The 23517-nt window shown below is 35.9% G+C and overlaps 1 protein-coding gene across 1 annotated transcript in view; it reads left to right on the top strand.

Annotated features, from left to right (window-relative positions):
* The window catches only part of LOC150090839 (homeotic protein ultrabithorax-like), a 45120-nt gene extending 22792 nt beyond the window's left edge, over positions 1 to 22328 (top strand). Inside the window, exon 2 of the mRNA XM_090380278.1 lies at positions 21144 to 22328. Coding sequence (XP_090236404.1) covers positions 21144 to 21511 — 368 coding nt within the window. The 3' untranslated portion in view covers positions 21512 to 22328. The remainder of the gene's footprint in view (positions 1 to 21143) is intronic.
* The last annotated feature ends 1189 nt before the right edge of the window (positions 22329 to 23517 follow it).

The raw sequence follows: 23517 nt of genomic DNA on the forward strand, positions 1-23517 counted from the left end.
AGGGTTCTCAATTAGTAACTAATTGAGACAGTTTGATGGACTAATTCAAACGAAATTATAAATAATTAATATTATCATTAAGTTTAGGTGTTACTTAAGATACAGTATAATCAAAACAAAAGAAAACAGTAAATTACTACTCACCGAAATTTGTTTCTAGGAAAAGCAGAAAGAACCCTCTGAATTTGTCATAGATGTATTCAAAATTAGAACAGTCTTCTGTCACTAGAAATACTGATCGTCCATGGAATCTGTAATTATCATGAGCAAAGCAAACCAAGTTATCTGAAAAATGTATATTAAACAAAGAAAATGTACAATATTCATATAAATGTAATTATTTAATAATTCTATTTATATATTTTTTTAAATAATTTATTTAAAATATTTTTATTTAACTTTAAAATTCCTTTTTACTTCCAGAACCTTATAATTTCTTTCAAAATTAATCAATGATAAACATTTCTTCTAACAAACACATCTTATTAGAGTATACTTAATGTTTTAATAACCTAGTTTGCCATCTTTCAAAAATTCGCTCACTTCCTTTCATTCATACATATACAGTTGTGCTCTTTAAGGATCTTGTACCAACAATTCCTTTAGTTTTAAAACACTTCAGTAGATTAAAAACAAGCCCCAGTGTTACACCAAATAAGAATTAGCTCTGATAGGAAAGAATCGAATAGGATAGAATTGCCTATAATCTCTTTCTTCTTCTTTTACTGTTTATCGAGGTTTTCTATTCAGAAGTTTTCTGTTAAAATAATTTCGTATGTTACCTTAATTTATTACTCTTTTTATTATAGCACACTCGTAATAAAAAAAAAAGGTATTAACCAGTGTATTTTAAAAAGCAAAAATAAGATATTTGATTAGTATTCAAGTATTTGGTTATCCTGTTCGGCTTTCAAGCATTTGAAATCATCTTGTTCGGTACTAAAACCTTTTGAAGCCATCTTACGTTGCTCGCAAACGTCTGAAGCCTTTTTTCTTCAAAGGTTTTCAAAGCCTACTGTTGAAGTAGAGAACCAGTAGCTCAAACAGGAGAAGAGGCTGCAAGATGCAATTGCATCCGCCAAGGAATTCATATAATTTACTCTTATCAGTTCGAATTATTATTACAAAAGTCGTACTGTTAATTTTAATACTATCCACTTTAGGATTAGTATAAGTCAGAGCTACGGTGCTCAACATTCTACGTTGTATTTTAATATTTGAAGAAGAATAAGAGAAATTTAGCTCAATATGATATGTAGAACACTTCCTAATGACACTCTCCAGCAAATAAACGAAAATAAAATGAACGCAAATTAATCACAATAATACAATTAATTAAAAACAATTAACAAATGGAGAGCGTTCCGTAACCTATGTTATTGGGGGGAGGAACTATTTTCTTTGCTGATACAAAGAATAGAAATCTGTGAGATATATTCAAAAATGTCAGCAGTACAAGCATCTAAGTTTTGGAGCGTGTGAGATTTCGAGCTTCCATTAAACGCAACAAAACTTTGCATGACTGCTAATGAGTTTGAAATTGTGTATTTAATCTTATAATGCTGGACTCCACAGTTTTTTCTGTACGAAATTGTACAGTACACTAACTGGTATTCATGACATATGCATTGCTATATATACACGCGGTAAGTTTATTTATACTTTAGGCAAACGCTAACCTACCGGTACGGATGAGCGTCCGACAAGCGGATATAGGAAAATTAAAACTAAATTCTCATTATTTATGTTACGAGATCCTCTGTCACCATAAAACATTCATGATGTGTTGAATGCTGTGTTTATTTTAGAAGGGCAGTGAGGATCTTTTCGACTGGGTGCATACGAAGTGCATTAATTTATTAAACATGACCAATGACTTAGTATTTAACTGATTTTTATATTTTTATATTCCCCGCGATTCACGCCATTAACTTCTGTTTTATTAAAATCCAGCTTTATTCGACTTAATAAAATCTTAATAAAATAAAATGAATTTTTATTTATATAATATATAAATGATACGATTAAATAAATTTTTATTGAAAAAATCTAGTAATTTATTAAATAAATAGATAATTAAGTAAATTATCTAGTAAAACTAAAAGTTTGTAGGTACACTGGTTCAAAGAACAAATAACATTAAAATATATAGAATAGAAGAGAATCTTTGATTACTGGATGAAGACAATACGCTGTTGTCTTCATTATTGGCAGGCTGTCCGGCCGCATGAAACGATTCGACTCGATCTCACTGGAAGGGTTTTTATGAAAGTTTATATTTAGGCCTTTTAAAAATATTTGTCCAGCTATTCCAAAATCATTAAAATCGGACCAATAGAAATACAGCAATTAATATTCCTTTTTTTTTTTTTTTTTTCCAATACAAATTTTTGGAGAAACCAATTTCCTAGTAGTTTTAATGCAGTTTGTTAATTTTAGACAGTGTGTGTGTGTGTGTGCTGTGTATTTGTTGGCGGATACGAAAACAGTGACTGGTCATTAGACTGGAAGCCATCTCAGAAGTTAACTGACAAATTTAAGTGAAAAGGAACAGGAACGAGACTAGACAGTCACCGTTGGAGGTGTTCAAGCATCCATATACAAGCTTTGGCAGAGATTTTCAGAGCTCCACAAGCACCTGAAGATCAAGATATTATCTGACAACAGCAGCTGGACGCAGTAGGGAAGCAATACTATCTCTGATAAAATCTGACCCCAGTGCAGTCGTGTTCATCACTTTTCAGTTAGACTCTAAAATGTGCTTTGGAAAAAAAACTGAGAACACGGAATCATCCCTAAAGTATTGCTGAAAGGATCAGGAATGTCGCTGCACCCAGAAATAATAGTCCTCCACATATACTTGGCGTATCTTCTTCCATGAATACATTATTGGTAGTATGCATTGAGATCAACATATGCCAGTATTAAAACTAACTGAACTGCTTTAATTCATATATTATTAAATATACAAATTTCTGTTTTACACTTTTGTGCTTTGTTGTCTGTCCGTCCGTCTGCATGTACCGACTCGATTCCACTGGACGGATTTTTATGAAATTTTATATTTGGGCCTTGCACCATAAAAACGTTTTGCCCACGTATTTTATAGTTTGGGAATAATCATATTTATCCCAACTTGTTTGTTTATTCCGGTTCACAAATAAACTCCCACTTTCACTTTCTAAAACCCGCTTACTGCTTCAAACTGAATCTGAACTATCGGTTTCTTAAGTCATTCAGACGGTAGAGTTCTTCTAGTTAAAAATTTCGAGATTTACACCACATAAACAACCGACTTTTTAAGACAAAAGCTATTTAAAATCACTGGATTCTTCAAAAGGAATACTTTCCTCTGTCTTTTTGTATAAAACAACTGCCCTACGAGTCACTGACTATGCCTCTGTTATTTGTAATCTGTAATTATAAGAGGATTCACTCAAAGAAACTTGAAACTGTCCAGCATAACTTCGTATGGAAATTCCTCTTGGAATCTTCTGAACCATTCCTCTTGGAATCTTCTGTTTTTCTACAACCCCTATCCATCACTGCGTGTACACTTTCGTCTCAAAATCACGATCAGAAGACTGCTAGCTGATCTCAAAATTCTCTCTGGGAGTTATGATTCTCTGGAACTCCTGCAACTTATTAACGTCCTTTTTAGACCAACCGGACATCAGAGGACTTTCCGTATCCATTCACCCAACATTGATTTTACAAAATACAAGTTCCTACTTTATTGCTCTCGGCTTCATTATATTTTTGTTACTGACTACTTTCTTTTGTTATTATGCACTGTAATCGGGTGCTGTGAAGTGCATATTTTATTTCCCCCAATGTCCCCCAGCCATCAACTTCAACTATCCATAGAGACAATTTCTGCACAAATTAACAACTCGCTGGCTAAAAAAAACTTACTGCCATCCAGTCTAAACCTCTTCTCCTCCCAAAGTAATTCGAGTTTATATCCCCTAGTATTATTCTTTAAAATCTAATGTTACTTTTCTTCCTCTCAGAGCTTTATAGATAAAGTGGTCACACGTACCAGTATGTGTTTCAGGGTGCTTGTCCTGGTGTAGTGCATCTTTCTGGCGCATCCAAGGTATGTGCTTTTCGAACAGGGCCGGATTTAGGCTTGATGAGGTCCAAACCAAATCAAGTGAATAGGCCCCAAATATGCAATCATACATTTTTATCTTCACAAAAGAAAACAGGGAGTCTCCTCCAGGATAGTAAGACCATAAACCATGGCTTGTTTTTCTTATGCCTAAATCCGGCCCAGTTTGGGAGATTACGATCGGAGAACCGTTTAAACCAATCCATGCATGTTATATCCGCACTTCGTAGACGATGGCTCCCCAGGCTCGCTTGGTGAGCCATTATTGTCGATCAAAATAAAGTCGGGACAAACAGCTTCCGTAAGAGGGAGAACACACAGTTTGAGGGTTTATCGCGATACTTACGAGCGGTTAATTTCCTACTGCCAAGATGTGGAAGGCTGCGTGACCATTACTGGCGATGTCTGTCACTACACCACCCGGCCCTTCGCCATATTTGCCCTTTTCTATGCCGTTACGCTGATTAGAGTCACTTCTCGATTTTCGGCGAATGAAGGAAATTCAACGCAGTCTGTGAACTTGATTCTTGTTTCTGAAGGATGAAGTTCGCAGATGGAATCTTGATTCATCTGCAAGGAGTGACTTCTTGATTTATCTTCAAGGAGCGACACCTTGATCATCTGCAAGGAGCGACACCTTGATCATCTGCAAGGAGCGACATCTTGATCATCTGCAAGGAGTGACTTCTTGATTTATCTGCAAGGAGGGATTTCTTGATTCATCTACAAGGACTGTCACCTGTCTTTAGACTTAGTTTGCTTTCATTTTCCCGATTATAGCCTCCCCCAATCAGATACACACTGGCAGGATCAACTGAACACTTCAGCCTCGACTTTTTATGAAATATTAATATATGTATGACAAAGGCCACACATAGCTTAATAACTTCTAGCCCATTTCTGAGAATATCACGATATGAAGTTGTACTCCTACTCCACTGTCCAATATTTAATTTCTTTTTCGCTTTTCTTAATTAAACGGATTTAATTATGTCGAAAATAAATAACGTCATTTTAATACGTTGTGAGTGGTACAGTGGGTACATCAGTACACGCGTTTGACTTGACCACGGTTCAGTCTAGTGTAGCTGATAAATAGGATACTATTGTTGTATTCTCTCTATTTTGTGACCTCCTATGGGGCCCAACCAAAGCGTAAACTAAAAACATATTTTATTTTTAATTCCTAAAGTACTGAATGTTGTGGAAGGCGCATATTCACATCTCTTTGAAATAATTCCCTTTCTCTAAACAGAAATCTATTGCCTTGGAACGTCTACTCTTAAAATTATTTTGTCCCGTTGGGGGAGGGGTGAGTGAGGACCACTCTCTCTCAGAATGTGTCGATGTACGTAAATTTGCGTATATCAGCAATACGATTTCTTCACATTGACTTCAATTACAAGCCAGCAGTTTGGGAACTGATCTGTTTTGACAGAACAGAAAAATCTTCCTGTAAATCACAATAATTTTATTATTTTATCTGATATTTCTTGAGTGTGCAGAGCCCAACGTACTACGTATCGGTGCTATTAATCAATGAAACAGAAATGGTGCAGTTGAGCGATGTGATAGATGTTATGCTTGGCGCCATGCCAAAAAAAAAAAAAAAAAAAAAAAAAATGTCGGATAGAGAGAAAGTAAAAGAGAGAGAGAGGCTCAAATGTGCGAAGGATATTAACATTTCTTAGAGGCTCTTTCGGCGTTTTCAGTGCTCTAAAGTCACTGTGTAGCAATAAAAATTGCTTGTGTTCTAAGGCTGGTTTTTCTGCATGCAGGGTATGAAACGTTAGGAAGAGCCTTGGTGCTAGGGCAGATCTGTCTGTCTAATGACATGTGGATTTGCCCTTGACGGTTATATATTGTGCTGCCACTTTATTAGGTACACCTACCTAGTAGCGTGTTGAACCTCCTTTAGCCTTGAAAACAGCCTGAATTCGTCAAGGCATGGATTGAACATGATGCTGAAAACGTTGTGCAGGAATGGAGTACCATGCAGACATGAGTGCGTCACGCAGTTCCTTGAGATTCGACGGAGGGGTAGGCTTGCAGCGAACAGCCCTTTCCAGCTCATCCCAAAGATGTTCGATAGGATTGAGATCCGGAGGACTGAGCAGGCCACTGCAGCAAAGAAAAGTCACTGTCGTGTTCCTGGAACCATTCCATAGTGATTCGGGCTTTGTGCACCGGCCCATTATCCTGCTGGAAGTAACCATCAGACTGAGGATAAACTGTCAACATGAACGGATGCACTTGGTCAGCAACGATGTTTAGGTACGATGTGGCATTCACACGTGAATCTAAAGGTATCAGTGGACCCAACGTGTGCCAAGAAAACATTCCCCACACCATAACATTGCCCCCACCACCTTGCACATTAGTTGTCAGACATGACGGGTCCATGGATTCATGTTATTTTTGCCAAATTCTGAGCCTTCCATCAACATGATGCACCAGGAACTTCGACATGTCAGACCAAGCAACTGTTTTCCAATCCTCGATAGTCCATTGCTGGTGTTGCTGTGCCCACAGGAGGCGTGCTCTATTGTTCTTCATTGATAACAAAGGTATGCGATGTTGTAGCCCATTCGCAGCAAAGTGCAACTAGTGGACTATTGCGATATTTTGTTTTGTGCACCAAGGTTGTATTCTGACGTGATGTGCGACATTGTGGCCCGTCTGTTTGCTTGCACAATTCTAGCCATCCTCCTCTGACCTCTCTCATCAACAAGCGATTTTCTTCCACAGGAGTGCCTTTGAGAAGATGTTTTCTGTTCGTTGCACCATTCTTGATACACCCTTGAAACTGTGGTGCGTGAAAAGTTCAGAACTGCCATTTCAGAGATTCTTTGTCCAGCACGTCTTGAACCTACTACCATGCCACGTTCAAAGTCCGTTAGATCACTCCTTTTCCCCATTCTTGCTACCGGTTTGTACGCTTAACTGATTCTAGAAAGGTTGATCTGCTGCATTTATATCCATAACTGTGGTCATGTGACTTGCAACGTTGTGGGACAAATCATTTGTGTACATAGCAGGGGTGTACCTAATAAAGCAGGGGTGTACCTAATAAAGTGGCAGCCCAGTGTATGTGTGCTTGATTGTATTCAATATGCTTTTGACCAGTTTGAAACTCAGAAAGGTAACTGAACTGTCCAATTTGTATCTACCCACCCTGTTGCATCTAATTTTATCTTTCTGGATTTGTTAACAATTCAGTTAGTAATAGATGTTTGTTTTCTATTTCATAACTCATGCGTTATGTTAATGGTTTCAGGCACATCAACAACTCAGGCCATATTGCGCCGTATATATGTATGTCGGTAAATTGCGTGTGTTTTGTGGTCGATTTGCGTTTGCTGGACAAAAAACCATGCTGTCCTCTCCTGAGACTGACTAACTCAGCCACGTTTTGAAAGACCCATAAAAATTCCTCTCGTTATTGACAGGATTCGAACTGAGATCATTTCCGGTGTAGAGTTAACGGCTACCCACAAGGGCATAATTGATGCGAATGAATTTATGAGTTTATATATGACAGTGTGTCCCTAACTGTTGTTAACAACTGTATTTAGAATTATTGCTTATAATGTAGATTATGTGCAGAAAGAAGAAACGTTTCTTTGTGTGATACGTGGGACGTCTGGTGACTGTGCTTGCATTTTAATGTCCCGGGAAGAAATTTTGTTTTTGTATCTCAAATTAAAATAAATAAGTTGAAACCCTTGCACTTACATCTGACGCAGACCGAGTCTAGCTTGAAAAAAACTCAATCGTGTTTTTTCATCTGCAGAATACGAACCACAGTCTTAAATGACTTGCAAATGAAATCATATTCCATATAGGTACATTTGTTTGTGATATTACATGCATTCCATCAACAATTTGAATACAGCAGAATGACAATAATTAGTCTCTTCAAACCCAGTTTCACTTAATCCGAAGTCAACCCCAGTAAAAGGAGGTTATGCATTTCGAAATTACATAATAATTATTGATATTTTTAACAAAATGACGTCTAAAAATGGTTTTAAACAGACAGCTTGCTAAAAGGTTAATCTACCATTAATTTAAAATCTGAGGAATTGCTTTGAGAGCCTATTTCATGACTTTCTGGTCTCTTATCAAAGATCAGGTAGTTTCATTGAAAGAAGTGCTATGCCAAGGCAACTCGTGGTAAAGGCCAAGTTCCTTCTCTTTATCTTTACTACTGCATTTACTATACGGTTTAAATCCTTTCAGTCCTTTCAGCCAGAAAGAGCAAAAAAACAATATGAATAATTTTTTTCATTAAACGCTGATTAAAAATGCTGAAACATTTTTCTTTAATTCTGCAACTAAAGTAAAATATGATTTTTCTGTTTGGTATGTTTTTAATACCAAATTACAAAATCTCCTTTTATTGTATTATTTCGTATAACCGATTTTCAGGGCCTGGTCTGGAATCCATTTACTTCAAATTATCGAGACGCTGCTATATTTTAATTCTGCGTTTATCTTCCATTTTGCTCTCAGATGTAGCTGACCTTTACTGGGGTTTTCAGTTCTGTCATGCGTTTGTGTCTTGTTTAACCAAGTGGTCACTGCGGAGATTTAGTAGTACACGCGTTTCAATTGACCGGGTAATAACAGAAGATTTATTTACTCCAATGTAGTGGATGATCCCGCTTTTAAGAAGAACTTGTAATTAAAATTTTTATTTAAGTCTTAATAGTTAGACTTTTTCATTCTGTCTTTAGGATTTCGCGTATCATCATGATTTCATTTTATAATGCACATAGGGTTGTTTTTGTCATGGTCTCCAGAAGCCATCCTTTCCTTTTAAAATGATTCTTAGTGGAAGATATTCCCGACGCTGGTTCCAATAGCTCTTCTCCTGTCTCTTTTATTTTTTAAAATGTTTTCATACTCCGATACAGCCCCAGGGTGCTGTGAGAAGTGTATATTTTCATTGTAGCTGGTTTTTTGGCAGCTAATATACTAGCGTCTCTCTCCTCTTTTATTTTTTGGTAGGGTTCGGGCTCAGTTTTGCAATCTGAGTATTGGTGGCTATTCTCCAGTTTCTTCAATAAATCATACGTCTGAAATCTTCGATTATAAAATTGTTTCTTCTGAAATCTTCGATTATAAAAAAGATTACTGTACCGGCGTATACCATTCCAGTTAAGTTAGGAGTTGGTATTTTGTTGTTATTGCTAGATTTCTTTTGTTGTTGGATAAGAAAGATGTTCTAAATTTACTGTCAGTGCAAAACACCATTACAGATGCTAATTATTACACTTATCAATTCTCCTTATGGGCCAGATCATGCGCATATTTTGGTAAAACGTAACTCTCTCTATATTTAATAACTGTAACGTGATGTGAAACTATCATGGTGATTTTCGAAATCTACGCATAAAAATTGGGTAAAAATCAATCATATTTGCTAGTGTTATTATAGATTTTGTTAATAGTATGTTGACAATGTGATGACTGTGTGTGTGGGAATTTTCAAACTCTCTTTACTTCCTTTAATAGTTAAAGAAGATTGTTCGGCAAATTATCCTGGTACTGTTAACATGACAACTTCTTTAATGTGGTTCTTTACCCATTTAAAAAGTTCCTCTTTACAAGTATCCACTTCTCAGAAGTTTATCTTTGCCATTATACGGTAAAATCGACATTTCACCCATAAGTTTTCACCACTCAGTCTACTACGGTGATGTTCTTAAGTTCTCTATCCTGTGAACTCCTCTTACCTTATGTGGTCGTCTCGGAATATCAATAGAAAATGTATTTTTATTTACTTAATTCGCTGAAGATATTAGCATTAGTATTAACAAATCTAAGACCATACAATAGCCAATTATGACCCATGGACTAGTGTATGATTACCATAATCAAGACATTACTGCTACCGTAATTTGTTGTTATTACAGAAAGCATTAGCAACTAAGCTAGGGGGATTGGAGGTCCCAATTTTCTTGAATTTTCCCAGTTTTTAATGTTTTGCCCCGGAGTCCAGGAAGTTCTTTACTGGATACATAAATGTCCCGGTTTTCCGAATTTTAAACATAATTGTTTACCCAACAGTTTTCTTCACCTTCATTTGCAAGAATTTGTTCTAAATCTGAGAAAAGATCTACCAAATGCATTCGCATTTCTAATGCTGGAAAACCCACCCGTGTTTAGTTCACCAACAGCTGATTATAAGAAAATAAGGATGACAGGTGGTCATATATTTCCCTTCCTTCTCGTCTTCAGTCTATAAGCGGTCTTAGTGGTGCATATTTTGAGGGCACCCACTGGGCCATCCTGCAGAGCACCCTCCTGTCGACTAACAAGACGAATTCCACTTGGAAAGTGGACAGACAATCTGCGTTGTTTGGCGGGATAGTTCGAGTATTAAAATTTTTCGAAGTATTCAAGACACTTTTTCTTTCTGAAGATAAGCCACTGAAATTTATTGCAACTTTTTTTTTTAAATCATCAATAAACCGCTTTTCCAACTTATTAACAGTGCGCGTGGTATATTATATAGAAAGATGCTAAATATCGAACGTTCCAAAAACTGCATATAACTACGTGCATCAGACAATTGTAATACTTAAATTAAGCATTCAAAAAAATTGTTGGCTTCAGTAGTTGCAAAATTTTGAGTGATCACACATTGAAAGTATAGAAATGATATTATTTAAAGTTTTCTCTGCTTAAAATTTCATTTTAGAAGAATTGAAAGAGAAGAATGATTACAGTTCAAGAGATCATTTTTTCTTAAGTTTGTATTTCAAGAGCGTACCTTGGAAATTGAAAAATTATCTAGCTTTCCGTTTTCTATTCCAGCACATATCGAAATGTTGAAAGAATATCTTTCGTAAATTCATGAATCCCTAATCAAGATAACTGGTCCAATCTTAACTCTGTTACGCAGGTATCGAGTTCTTAAATTAAAGTTTAGAAACATCTATAATTCTTCTAAGAGAATTTGCAATTTAAAATATACTATTAAATAGTTAAAAATAATTTTACAAGCTGCATAATTAAAGTATATGTTTAGAATGCTATTACTCGCGATAGCTTTAGTTGGACAGATAGACGAAATCGTCTGGATGAAAAGCCGTTGAAATTCAAAACTTACACTCTTGAGCCTTAATACTATATTTTCTTGCACTATTACCAAAACATTGCGAAGTTCTTTCTTTTTTTTTTTTTTTTTAATTGTCCCGGATTTTAGAATTTAAAGCTTATTTTATCCCAGTTGTGGCCTCCAGCATCGGATCATTCTAAATTAAAGCCATATTACGCTGTGCATTTTATGTCTGAAGAAATGTGTTCACGGGCCAATCTGCATATTGTGCTGGCTAAGAAACCTGGAATGACTTACGGAAAACCTTATGTATTATTTATTATTGCTCTCTCCATCTAAGATGGTGAACTACAACTCTGATCGAAGAGGCCATTGAGAGTTCCTCTAGTATCCGACGGGATTCGAACTCAGCTTCTCCAAACAGGTGACGAAACCGCAACGGTTCCACGGAGGACCTGTAAGTCTGTCAAACTGGCACAGACAGTGGCAAAGCTAGTAGCAGAATAGTCCCATACAAATACAAAATCCCACTAACAGCTCCATCAAGACAGATAGATGGGGTTCAGGATCTATCGGACTGGGGTAGTTTGCTAACCATGCCTTCTTGTTGTTAAGCTAATGGGCGAAAATAAACCTATAATACGTCCAATTACAGATGAGTACACGGAAATGTGATAATTACACTTAAAAGTTTCGTTTTTTAAACTCATACAACAACTTTTGTCGCAGAAGGATTGTTATTTGTGATAGAGGCTCCCAATATTGAAACGGATATGAAATTCAAATTAATTCAGTATTTATTTTTAGTCATTATCTTAGTCATATATTTTAAATTAATTAATTACTTAGTTTTTAAATAAAATTAAAATATCAAAGTGTTTTAAAAACATTAATATTACATTTGTTTTTCTTAATTATTTTATTAAATCATTAGACACACGAACAGCTCTTTAAAACAGGGATATACTACAAGAAAAAAAGTAATTATCGAGGCAAAATTAGAATCAGATAACCAATACATTATTATGAACATACTATATCGTATAATACATGATTATAGTAGCCTGTTCATGATAAGAGGAAGAGCGAATTTTAAGAAAAATTGTATTTTCTTACCTTCTTTGTCGGACCACTTCATCTTCTTCGTCTATCACTCTATTCTCTCCGGAATATGTTTTCCTTCTGGTTCTACCACGTCACTCTTGTCAGGTTGAGAAAAGTTCTCTTCAAACAGAACATAAAATGAATATTATAGAATTTTTTACTCTAACTTAAAAGTAGAAATATGAGTTTAAAAGGAAACTTTATATTTGCGTGTTCAATTTTAAAATTCAAGCATTATTGCTATACTAATAGCTTTTAAAGGAACTCATGACCACTCTTACAATGCATAAGAAGCCATTAAGGTCTGTCTCATTGAAAAATAATGCAAAACCATGCTATCCTCGTCTGAGATCGACTAACTCAGCCACGTGATGAAAAAGACCAATAAAAATTTCTCGAACTCAGGTCTTTTTCACCCAAATGCAGAGAAAGTTAAAAGTTATGATGCATATAACTTTATCAACAAAGGAAGGGTTATATAATTACATTATTTACATTAATTTTTTTACAAATTTTATGGTGGCCCCTTCTCTCAATGAAAATAGTAACTTATTCTCAGGAAGCTCCTTAAACTTTTTTAATATCCAATATCTTCATTCATTACTGTGCAACAAGAAGATGTATAGGTAAATGATTTATGGTTAAATAAATAGAGGCACCGTCTGTTTATAACATTCATCCTTCTCCCAAACAGAAGCAACAAGAGAATTATATGTGGGAAGATTTTTTATATTCCAAGATGAACGTTATTTGAGTTGTTTTCTGCTCTTTATTATGACCTTACTACTGATTTTAAAACTAATAAATATGTATGTAGGAATAACAATAAGGAAAAATAGGTAGCTAACTCTCAGGCTCAATGTGAAGCAGACTACGTTTATACAAAAGGCATTTGAGGTTTCCTATTCAGTAGTAAAAAAAGGCATGATAGTATGGTAAACAGGATCATATCTCGCCTTTCTGAAACGATAATGTTTAACTGGTTTTGCAATTATCTTCTTAATTTGCTCAAAAATGAGTAGCGATACTCAAACAGTTTGATTGAGGACTACTAAGTTAGATATTGAAAGAAAATGTCGAGAGAGAGAGAGAGCGAGAGACAGCAAAACGATTCTGCAGTGTACATGAAGTAACTAGAACAAAAAACAATTGAAAATGGGAAATTACACATCCCAAGACCCAAGAGGGTGCACGTATCAAAATGACAAGTGAAGACAACATTCATTTGTTTCTTTTACATTACTTGTCTCGTTCACGCGAATTCATTGCACAATGTTAAAATGCGAACCAGGCGTAAATTTAAAATGACTGAGAGATTTTGGGAGATACAGAATGAGAATTATTGCTCATAGATTGAGCAATAATTCTTTATGACAATGCTCCGGTTCGCAGTGTGCTTTCTAAAAGGCGTTTCTTTTAAAATTATCATTATTATTAGAAATAATATTGCCTAGTTTAATCACCCATCTTAATGGCGACACTTTACTCCGAATTGCATTCTTAGCTAATTTGAAAAATCAAATCCACACTCAGAGGGCAAATTGACGCCATTGAGGATATTGAAAACAATTGCACAGCCCTCGTGGGTAACACAGTTAGTAGAATCACCGTCCTCTCCACACTGGGTGGAAAAGACCGGGGTTCGAGTCCCATCGATGACGTGAGGAATTTTTATGGGCTTTTTTTTGACAAGATGGCTGAGTTAGTTGGTCTCAGGTTTTTTCTCCCGGAAACTCGGTATTTTCCTTTCAACAAACAGAAAATCGACACAAGCAGTTTACAGACAGCGAGACTATACACTAGCTGATCTGGATGCCTCCTAGAAAGTTACGAATATATTCGGTCCTAGAGCAATATGGGCTTAAGAAAATCTTTATTGTACAGTAAAGATACAATAATGTGCCCGCCACAGCCAGGAGGCCAGGAGGCCAGGGGCTTAGTCGCTAATGCTCCTAAAACCCAGTAACAACAATTGCAGACACAATATACTGATGTCTAGTTGCCTTAGCTGCCTTGGTGCTTAATCAAAAACGGCAGTGGTAGTATCGTTGCAATAAACGTTCATCTTCTCAAGGTGAAAAATTTGAAAATAATAAGTTGGGGTATGTTGATTAAAAACCATCCTCATCGGTTCTGTTTAAAAACTCCATTTTCCATTTGTTGTTTTATCGACAGCTTGCATTTACCATCGTACAAAATATTTAAGTGTATATCTTGTCTAGCTTTTATTATTATTTTTAACAGATGTTTTCCAATAATGTTGTATGCTTTATTAGTTAGTTCCAGACAGTTCGATGATAGTTCATTCTAGTTTTCTTTTCGTTTGTTTGTCTCCTTCTATAGGTAATTTGGCTAGAATAAAAAAATAAAACAGAAAGCAACCGAACTAATCTGTTTAATCCGAAAGCGGCTTTAATCCCATATGCGTATGTATCCCACTGTTTTTTTCGTTTGTTCCACAAATAACGAAATCCTGCGTTGACTGTGTCAAGTCGTGTCCTCTCTACAGCATAATCCACGTGCGTATGGACCTTCCACATTGAGTTTCTCGGCAGCAAACACCGTAATTCTGAGCCTAAGCTTTACTGAACTCTTAAAATGTTTATAGGTCTTAGAATTTGTCGTAACGAGGGAGATAAAATCTTTATGGCATTCAAACATGGAAGGTTTATGAGTATTTTGGCGGGTTATGTCTCCCCAGACTGGTCGTTCGACCATGTGCCTCCCAACACTCCAAGTGCGGACCGTGTAGCTTTCAAAAACTGGGGTCGTCCAATTAGAAGACCGTAAAGTGTCAACAGGAGTAATCGCTGTTATAACGGTCTAAATAGCGACTAAACGCTCTCTGCATGTCTACACAAGCCATAAAGATAGATCTCTGGCTTAGTCTTGGTCAAAACACTCGTTTAACTTTACGACTTTTTGATTTGGAGTGAAAAGAAAAAGTATCTTTAAGCTTGTTCAGCTGTGTGATGATCTGCTGTCTGTTTCCGAGAGATGTTCCAAGTCAACGTAGGAGTGATAGCTTTCCACTACTCGCTTTTCCCGAGTGCTGGACCTTTTTGGTCTCACCCTTCTTTCTCTTCAACTGCTTTTGGTAGATGAAAGTAGAACATTTGGATATATGATCAAATTAAGGTAATTAATAGGCTAAAACAATTCTTTAAAATACCTTATTTGATTAGTATTATTCGTTATTAATAGTTTCATAATACTGTAATTAATAATTCAAAACGTATTGTTATTGCTGTTTCTAGGGTGTGCCTAGTTTCAGACTAATTCTTTTCATTTTTTTAAATTAAGAAATAAATATTTGTTTAGAATAAATAATTATATTCACTTTCCAAACATATATTGCTAAAAGTTTCAATTTTATTGCAATATAACGATACCAACCATTACATTGAATGCAATGATAACAAAAGAGAGATAGAAAACAATTATTATTTTTTTGTAAAATTGAAAAGTTAATTTTATATTTTTAGTTCGATTTTTATGATTATATTTGCTATAATAAGTTCGTTTATTTGCTAGGCAATGCTCTCGATATGTTTTGATCGGGTACTTTTCATCTGTGTAGAAAATTCTTAAAATTTCAGAAACTTTTTGTTGATGTATCAACCACTGAAACGACTCTTTGGAATGGGGCAGTATTTTTCTAAATAAATAACTTTATACTTCTTTTTGAATAGAAAGATTTATTTATAGTACAACACTAGGATATAGTGTGATTGTTTCTCCATTAAAGAAATCGAGTATATTTGCCAATGGGCAAGAATTGCAATTCAATAACTTGAATCTATAGAGTAAGTTAAGTGGGAGGAAGCTTTATATTGCTCATTTTAATACGATGTATTGCAACCTTTCTTTATACGATCACTGGCTAAAAAATTAGAAATCTTTATTTAACTGAGGGAATCCAGCTCCAAATTTGACCACCCTTCCATCACGATATTTGTAAGCTGCTGTATTGTGGGTAGAAAAATGCGAATCCAATTTGCCCTTTCCAGCATATCCCAGACATTCTCAAATGTATTCGGATCTGGGAAATTAGGGGGCCAGAGTATGTGTTGGAAATCTTGGGAATGTACCTCAAACCATTAAGATATAATTTTCGCACTATGTCGTCTTCAAAGAATCCATCGAAATCCCGGGAAAAAGCATTTCATGATGAATTTGGTTCGATACGACAGAAGAACATTCATTGGAGATAATGCGCCCTTCTCACAGCATGAGCGGACCCAGTACGTACAACAGAAGATACCACCTCCAGCCACTTCAGTGGTGGACACGAAGCAGTCTGGACGCATGGATTCATGGGGTTCGTGCCACACTTTCATTCACCCCCACCATTGGTGCAAAAAAGTGTAAATCGTCAGTCACAGTCATCAGACCGCGTGATCTTTTTCCCTCTTCCACAGTCCGGTCTTGGCATTGACCGCACCATTCCAGTTAAATCTTTCGATTTTTTTTTATAGAAAGAGGTGTCTTTCGTACACGACAACCAAATTCCAGATTCTTCAACTCCCTCCGCATAATAATAAAAAGATGCAGTGCTTTCTAAACTGTTCTTGGCACTATGTATTTTGCGTTTAACATAAACAAGGTGAAAGCCATTTGGAACTCGAAAATGGTAATGGCCTAATATTTCAGGAGAGCGTTGATTGCTTAGAAAATATTGAAGCGTTATGTATTTAAAGTTGGAATTTGATGATTCTAGCACGTTGTAGTTGTCATTCAGTTTCGGTTAATAAGGTCAAAAGGTTACCTTGAACAGTCGTTTTCTCAGACGATAATTCGTCCCCCCACAATGTTAAAGTTGAGTTCAAGTAACTATGTGCGCATTTAACAACAAATTACATACTAACAATGTTTCTTTAGGTCACGTACTCCTATGTTCTCTTGTTGTTCTGCCTCTAAGTAGACATTAATGACCGCACACCAAGCTCTGTGATAACTTTAATGAAGACAAACTTTGTAGCACGTAACTTCAGCTTAATGCCATCGCATCCCTTAAATGACAGATGTTCCTTGTCACGAACATTGCCTTTTTTTTGTTTGTTTTTCTTTGAAGTTAAAACTAAAGGTCATTCTACGAACGTCAGTGGTGAGTCATGATAAATTGCAAATTTTATTCACTACGAATAAGCAGCAATATGAGAAAAATAGTTTCTTTTAAAGAATCCTTATAAGGAGATAACAAGATTTTGTACAAAGTAAATTATCGAAATTGTCTGAAACAGCACGGGTATTCTTATTCATTCTTTGCAAAGGATTCTGAATTAAAATAGTTTTGTTTTGTAGAACCTATTATAAAGTTAAGGTCAAGAAGCAAAGTTGTCGAGGACATCAACTCTTGATGGATTGTTACACGCATGTCTGAATCCTCTTTAGTGTGTCATATGAATTAATTAAATTTTTTCTGACATCTGTTATTATTTTTAACAACAGAGAAAACAAGAGGGGGGGGGATGGGTTATGTACACTGACGGTTCAAATATTTGGCGATATAGCTAGAATGTTCTTGCCTGTAGAAAGTTATATAGAAAATAGAAAATTATTCAATATCTATTAGCGTAACATTTTTAGTACAGCTTATTGGACTCCCTCATTAAAAAAAGCATTAATCCCAGAAATATATATAAAAATATTAAAAAAAGGAAATAGAAAACAATATCAAAATAATTATGTCAAAGGTTGCCCATATACACGGTTACACATCGATTTATTTTGAAATAGTGTGAAAATTAACTTTTAGTTATTCAAATTATAGCGCATAAATCTCCAAAATAAAGAAGAAAACATTTTTTTGAAATTCTATATGAAAAGACGAACTTATAGAAACTTCAGTGATTCAGATATTTTCTCCACCTCCTCCTCCTCCAACCCCCGAACTGGAAATGAAAGGGCATCTTTATGGTAAAAGCCGCGGCATGGGTACTCACCAGTTAACTAAACATCTTTATAAACGCAGCTTGGTTATCACCTTGACCTGTACACTCAAGACAAAGAATAGTCACAGACATTTACTGAGAATTCTCTAGGTGTGTTCTCTGTGAAATCCCTGTTTGCCAGCCGTATATCCGTATCTTTCCTAATAGAAGGAAAACTTCACTCCACAAGAAGAAAGGGGCTGCAGTGAACTGGAATTCTAAAAAGTGAAAGAGAAGTAAACAAAACCGTTTAAATTTTAATCTTGAATTAAAATTTATTTATTCCACTTATATTGTTGCTAATTAAAAATGAAATGCTTTTGACGTTAACTATAGCTGGTTTGATAAGGGCACTTTCAAGTGTATTTATCAAAAAAGATGTTTAATGGAAGAAGAAGAATCTTTGTCGTTGCAAGAAAAAGCCTTACGAAGCCCATAACCATCCGCGAGGGAATAATTGTGTATGCATTTGAGATGGCCGTGGTTCAAGCTGCATTACTGCTAAATAAGATGATGTTCTTGTATTCCCTCTATCATGAGAACTGAAAGCTGCCAATGTGAATTGGAAAAAAAGGATTTTTTTTTTGACAAAAGGCATTTTTTTTACTTGAAAAAATTCTTCACAGTAGAATAAGGTTATTTTTACAAGTAATTCATCTCCAATTAATTGATCTCTAGTAACGCAACTAATTCATCTACAGCCCAACGAAATTTGTTTGACCTAGCAATTGTCGATTTGTGTTCCAGAATCGATGACAGCCGAGAAATTGACTATTTGGCCTTAAGAGCCTTTGACTCCGTCAATCATGAACTAGTTCTCTCTAAACTGCATAAACTAACTTTAAGAGGAAATATCAACCAAATGTTAAGTGATTAGCTGTACGATTGTTCCTCCTTCGTTAAATAAAATCAATCATTCCTTCTCCACCAACCATCAGTAAATCTGACAGAGTCCCACAGAGCTGTTTGCTGATACCAGTTCTTTTCATTTCGTTTATCAATGAGCGTCTGAACCAGGGCCGGATTTAAATTTGTTGTGGCCCAAAGCTATAACTTGTATCATGCCCTTCTCTCTTTTACTGTTCACCTGTGACAATATCAAAAAAAGGATTTTGTAAGATGGAGCGAGGTCCGAATGTGAGGCTGTAGCTTTTTTAGCTTATATGTAAAATCCGGCCCTATTCTGAACATTCTTCCAGCAGCTTACCTATTTACATACTCAGATCATATCCCATTCTAATAACAGATAAAAATCACGGCCTACCTCTAATCAAAACAACCACGGGACTCGCTGTGGAGGAATGGGTCAACAAAAAATTAAAATTCTTTCCTCAAATTATGCAATTTGAAGAAAGAATCTAACTTAACGATCTCATCGTACAGGAAGTCAGTTGAGCAGGAAGGCCTTATGTTTCTAGGCAAAAAAAAAGCCCTTGGAACTACATATCGCCTCATAAAATCCTCCAAGTCACTCAGTGAGTTCCAGAGACTTCTGAGCGAACACACTTCATCATTACACCCCCTTGAAATATGATAATAATGTTATTATATGAATGTACGTATAATATAATAATGTATGTATGTATAAATTTCATAATTTATCTACGTTTGTGTTTAAAACTAGACCAGAGGTCCAGGTCTTTTTTTAAATATATTTATGTCGCCTGCGGTTAGATATAATATATGTATGTACAGTTAATAATAAAATTATTACTTAATACATAATAAAATAGATATTATAAAATGTGAGAAAAATATTTGGTTCCGGCCCTACTACTCTGAATATTCAGGGTAGTAGGGCTACGCTGAATGAAATGAAAGTTTGTATATCCCTGAACTATACCATTTATATTCACCTCAGGGAACACCTTTAATCAGTCTCAGACGTACGTGCTCTCTCTCTCTCTCTCTCTCTCTCTCTCTGTTTACTGTTACATCAGGGATGTAACAAAAAATAGGGCGGGTCTTGCTGAAGGATGACCAAAGTTGGATCCAAAACGTCGATAAGAGTCCATATTATTCAGTATATTGAGCTTATGTTTTGGTAGGAAATAGGTTTAAGTTTTTAGTCTGATTTCTACTTCGGGGATTCAACAACCCATTTAAAATTGCATAAATGACACGGAATCATGTGCTAATTTGTAATAAATGTTTAGTATTCATCCACGTAATGCTTTTCACAAAAATATTCTTAAATATAGAAAAGAATGTTCTAAGTGAGCTTCACTTTTGTTTTGATTTCACATTTTCGTATATTTTTAAATCTATTCTGTGTCCTTTTATTTTTGTAAAAAAATTTGGTTTTCTACTCAGGAAGATCGTCAGGAATCAAAAACCATAATTGGTTTTTAGAATTTATCGTGTTAAAGAAATAGGAGATCGTTAAAGAAGCTTTTCAACATGCCCTTGACCAACATTGGCTTGTCCTGATTTTTGGTTCATACTGTAAAAAAAAAAAAAAAAAAAAAAAGGGTTTAATCTTAGTTATATGTAATAATATATATAAAATACCTATTCCAGAGTGGTGTAGTTTTATTCGATTCGGTAAAATAAATTAAATGAAAAATATTATTCTTAAATAAGGCTGTCCAGCTGGAGAACTTGAAGTATGTGGTTATGATACGAAATACTTAAGCTGCTTAATAAATCAGAAATTGCATTTGCCACTAAGATATATGCAATTGTGTATTTGCGTCGGATTGCCATTTTAGATGGTATCAACCGAAACTGCACAATTCAATTGGAAACATCATCTACAACGAATTATAACAGCACAAATAACATTTTTTCACTAATTATCATTGATTAAGTGCATTAACAACGGCAGAGAGATAGAGAGAGAGAGAGAGAGATATGGATCGAGTCTTATATAGATGGATAGAGTCTTATCACGTTTGTTGACATATCCTTATTTCTTTTGCAGGTGCCAATGGGCTCCGTCGCCGAGGTCGCCAGACCTACACCCGCTATCAGACACTGGAGCTGGAGAAGGAGTTTCACACCAACCATTACCTCACCCGGCGACGACGGATCGAGATGGCTCACTCCCTCTGTCTTACCGAACGGCAGATCAAGATCTGGTTCCAGAACAGGCGAATGAAACTGAAGAAAGAGATCCAGGCCATTAAGGAGCTAAACGAACAAGAAAGGCAAGCCCAGGCGGCCAAGCTGGCGGCAGCACAACAGTCCCAATCAACGCAACAGTCGCAGCAACCCCAACAAACGCAACAGCAGTCATCAGCATCGACCTCAGTGAAGACAAACGAAACGGCGACGACCGGAAAGACGTAAAGGTTAGATTGTTTCAGTTTCTTAAGATTCTGCCGGCATTTAACCGACAGAATGATGGTCAGCAACCATGTTTGGTCCGATGTTTTGTTCCCCTTGGTTCAGTTCGTCTAAAGACAAGTTAGACTTTACCTCCTTTTGCTGTCAGTAGATGAAACGTTGCTTCCTATTATACTTTAAACCACCCTCAGTTGATCAGAACACTCGAGTTTTAGTATTCCATCTTCCAGTAGCATATCTTTAACGAAGTAGAGACCAAGACAACAAGAAGATGGACCACTAAGTCAGCCGCAGTAGGCGAGGAGTGTTGTGTACTTAGCTCCAAGAGTTTGAAGGCGGTTTTTTTTACCGCGCTGACGGACCAAACTTGGTGAAGGAGAGTTGTTAGTTTTGAAACAAAGCTAAAATAAAAAAGAACCAACGTGGGGAGGCGTCAGTAAGTCGCCCACCATAATGTATACGTATTTGAGGCGGGTTCCATATTCTGTTATTTTGTTGCAGGGAGGAGTGTTAAAAATGGGTGTTTCTCTCTCTTTCTCTCTGTCTTCAGCCACCGTTTTCTCCAGTTCGTTTTGTGTTTCACTACTTTGAGAGTGACGTGCCATTTCTAGTGTTGTGCTGTCAGTTTTGTGACGTTGATATGTAGCTCTAGTATGTGCATATTCATCCCAACAAGTCCTGAAAATTATACGTATCCAGCACCGAATGCCCTCTTTGTCGGTGATCATGCCAGCCTGAACTGTGTATCCATGACTATTCTGTTACATAGCATCAAAGAACGAAGGTCAAAATCCGTAGAACTCTCTCTTTCTCTCCAGCAAATGCCATCACTTTCCCTATGTATTAATATACGTACTAAAATGTATCCATGGAAAGAATTAAGGGCAACTTCCTTCATCCTCAGTGTTTCCATACGATGCCATTCATTTAGAGGAAGTTGGCTCAGCGTGTCTTTTATCACTTAGTTCTGTAGGTATTTTTAATATATATATATATAAATATATATATATACATATATGTACGTATGTATCATTGTGATTACATGCACATAACTTTTTTCCTCGGAGCACACGCTGTTCTTATATCAGTGAAGATGTTTATTTTTACTCAGACGTGAAATTTTATCTGGTCTTGTGGTGAGATCCGCGGTCAATGGACTTTGGTCACTGGTAGAGTTTTTCCGCAGCACAACTTCGAGCTGTGATCGTCCGTGATATTAAGTTAAAATCTCGATTATTTATTTATTTCCCAATACAAGTGCGCGGAAATTAATTCAGATAACTTGTTCTCAGTTAAGCATCCATGGTTTCTGATTTAATGGGTACCGCGAAATGATAGTGTCAGTATTGAAATGGTTTGGATAATTTGATTATGATGAAGTACTGGAATACGTGATATAGATTAAAAGAAATAGTCTACTTACTTATGAATATCTCTGTGATAATTTAGGATTCATAGTTAATGGGCTCATTAAATTATAGGACACCCGACAAATCCATTTTGGAATTATAAATTTATCTGACAAAGCCGAGCTGTCTCTGTTTTTCATACATTCATTCACAGGAATAAATGTCTGCGCAATTATCAGAGAAACTAAAAATTATAACCAGATTTATTTTTAAAAGATTTATCTACTAAAAACTGAAGGTAATTAATTAAAGCCCAGGGCTTCCTGCGAGCTGAAAAGCATAACTGCACCAGTAGAGTAGAACCTCAGTTTGTATGCACTTTAAATAAAAAAAAAAGTTTGCCTCTATTATGGAGGAATTTGACCACGAGCTGCCTCGGCTTCGCAGTACTCATATCAAATAAAAATAACTGCTGCGATGGAGCAGTACTTTTTTTTATTTATATAGCAGTATATTCCTCTATTGGAGCAGTTTTTTTTATTTAAAGTGCTTAATGCAGTACCGAGGTAACTCGTGCTGAAGTGCCTCCATAATTTAGGGTCAATGCGCTTAAAGCCAAACTTAGTTTGTCCAATGCTATGTTCAAACTGAGGCTATATC

Source organism: Mastigoproctus giganteus, chromosome 1 (genome assembly GCF_048544385.1).
Source record: "Mastigoproctus giganteus isolate SK-2022 chromosome 1, ASM4854438v1, whole genome shotgun sequence".
In the NCBI taxonomy this organism is placed as follows: domain Eukaryota; kingdom Metazoa; phylum Arthropoda; class Arachnida; order Uropygi; family Thelyphonidae; genus Mastigoproctus; species Mastigoproctus giganteus.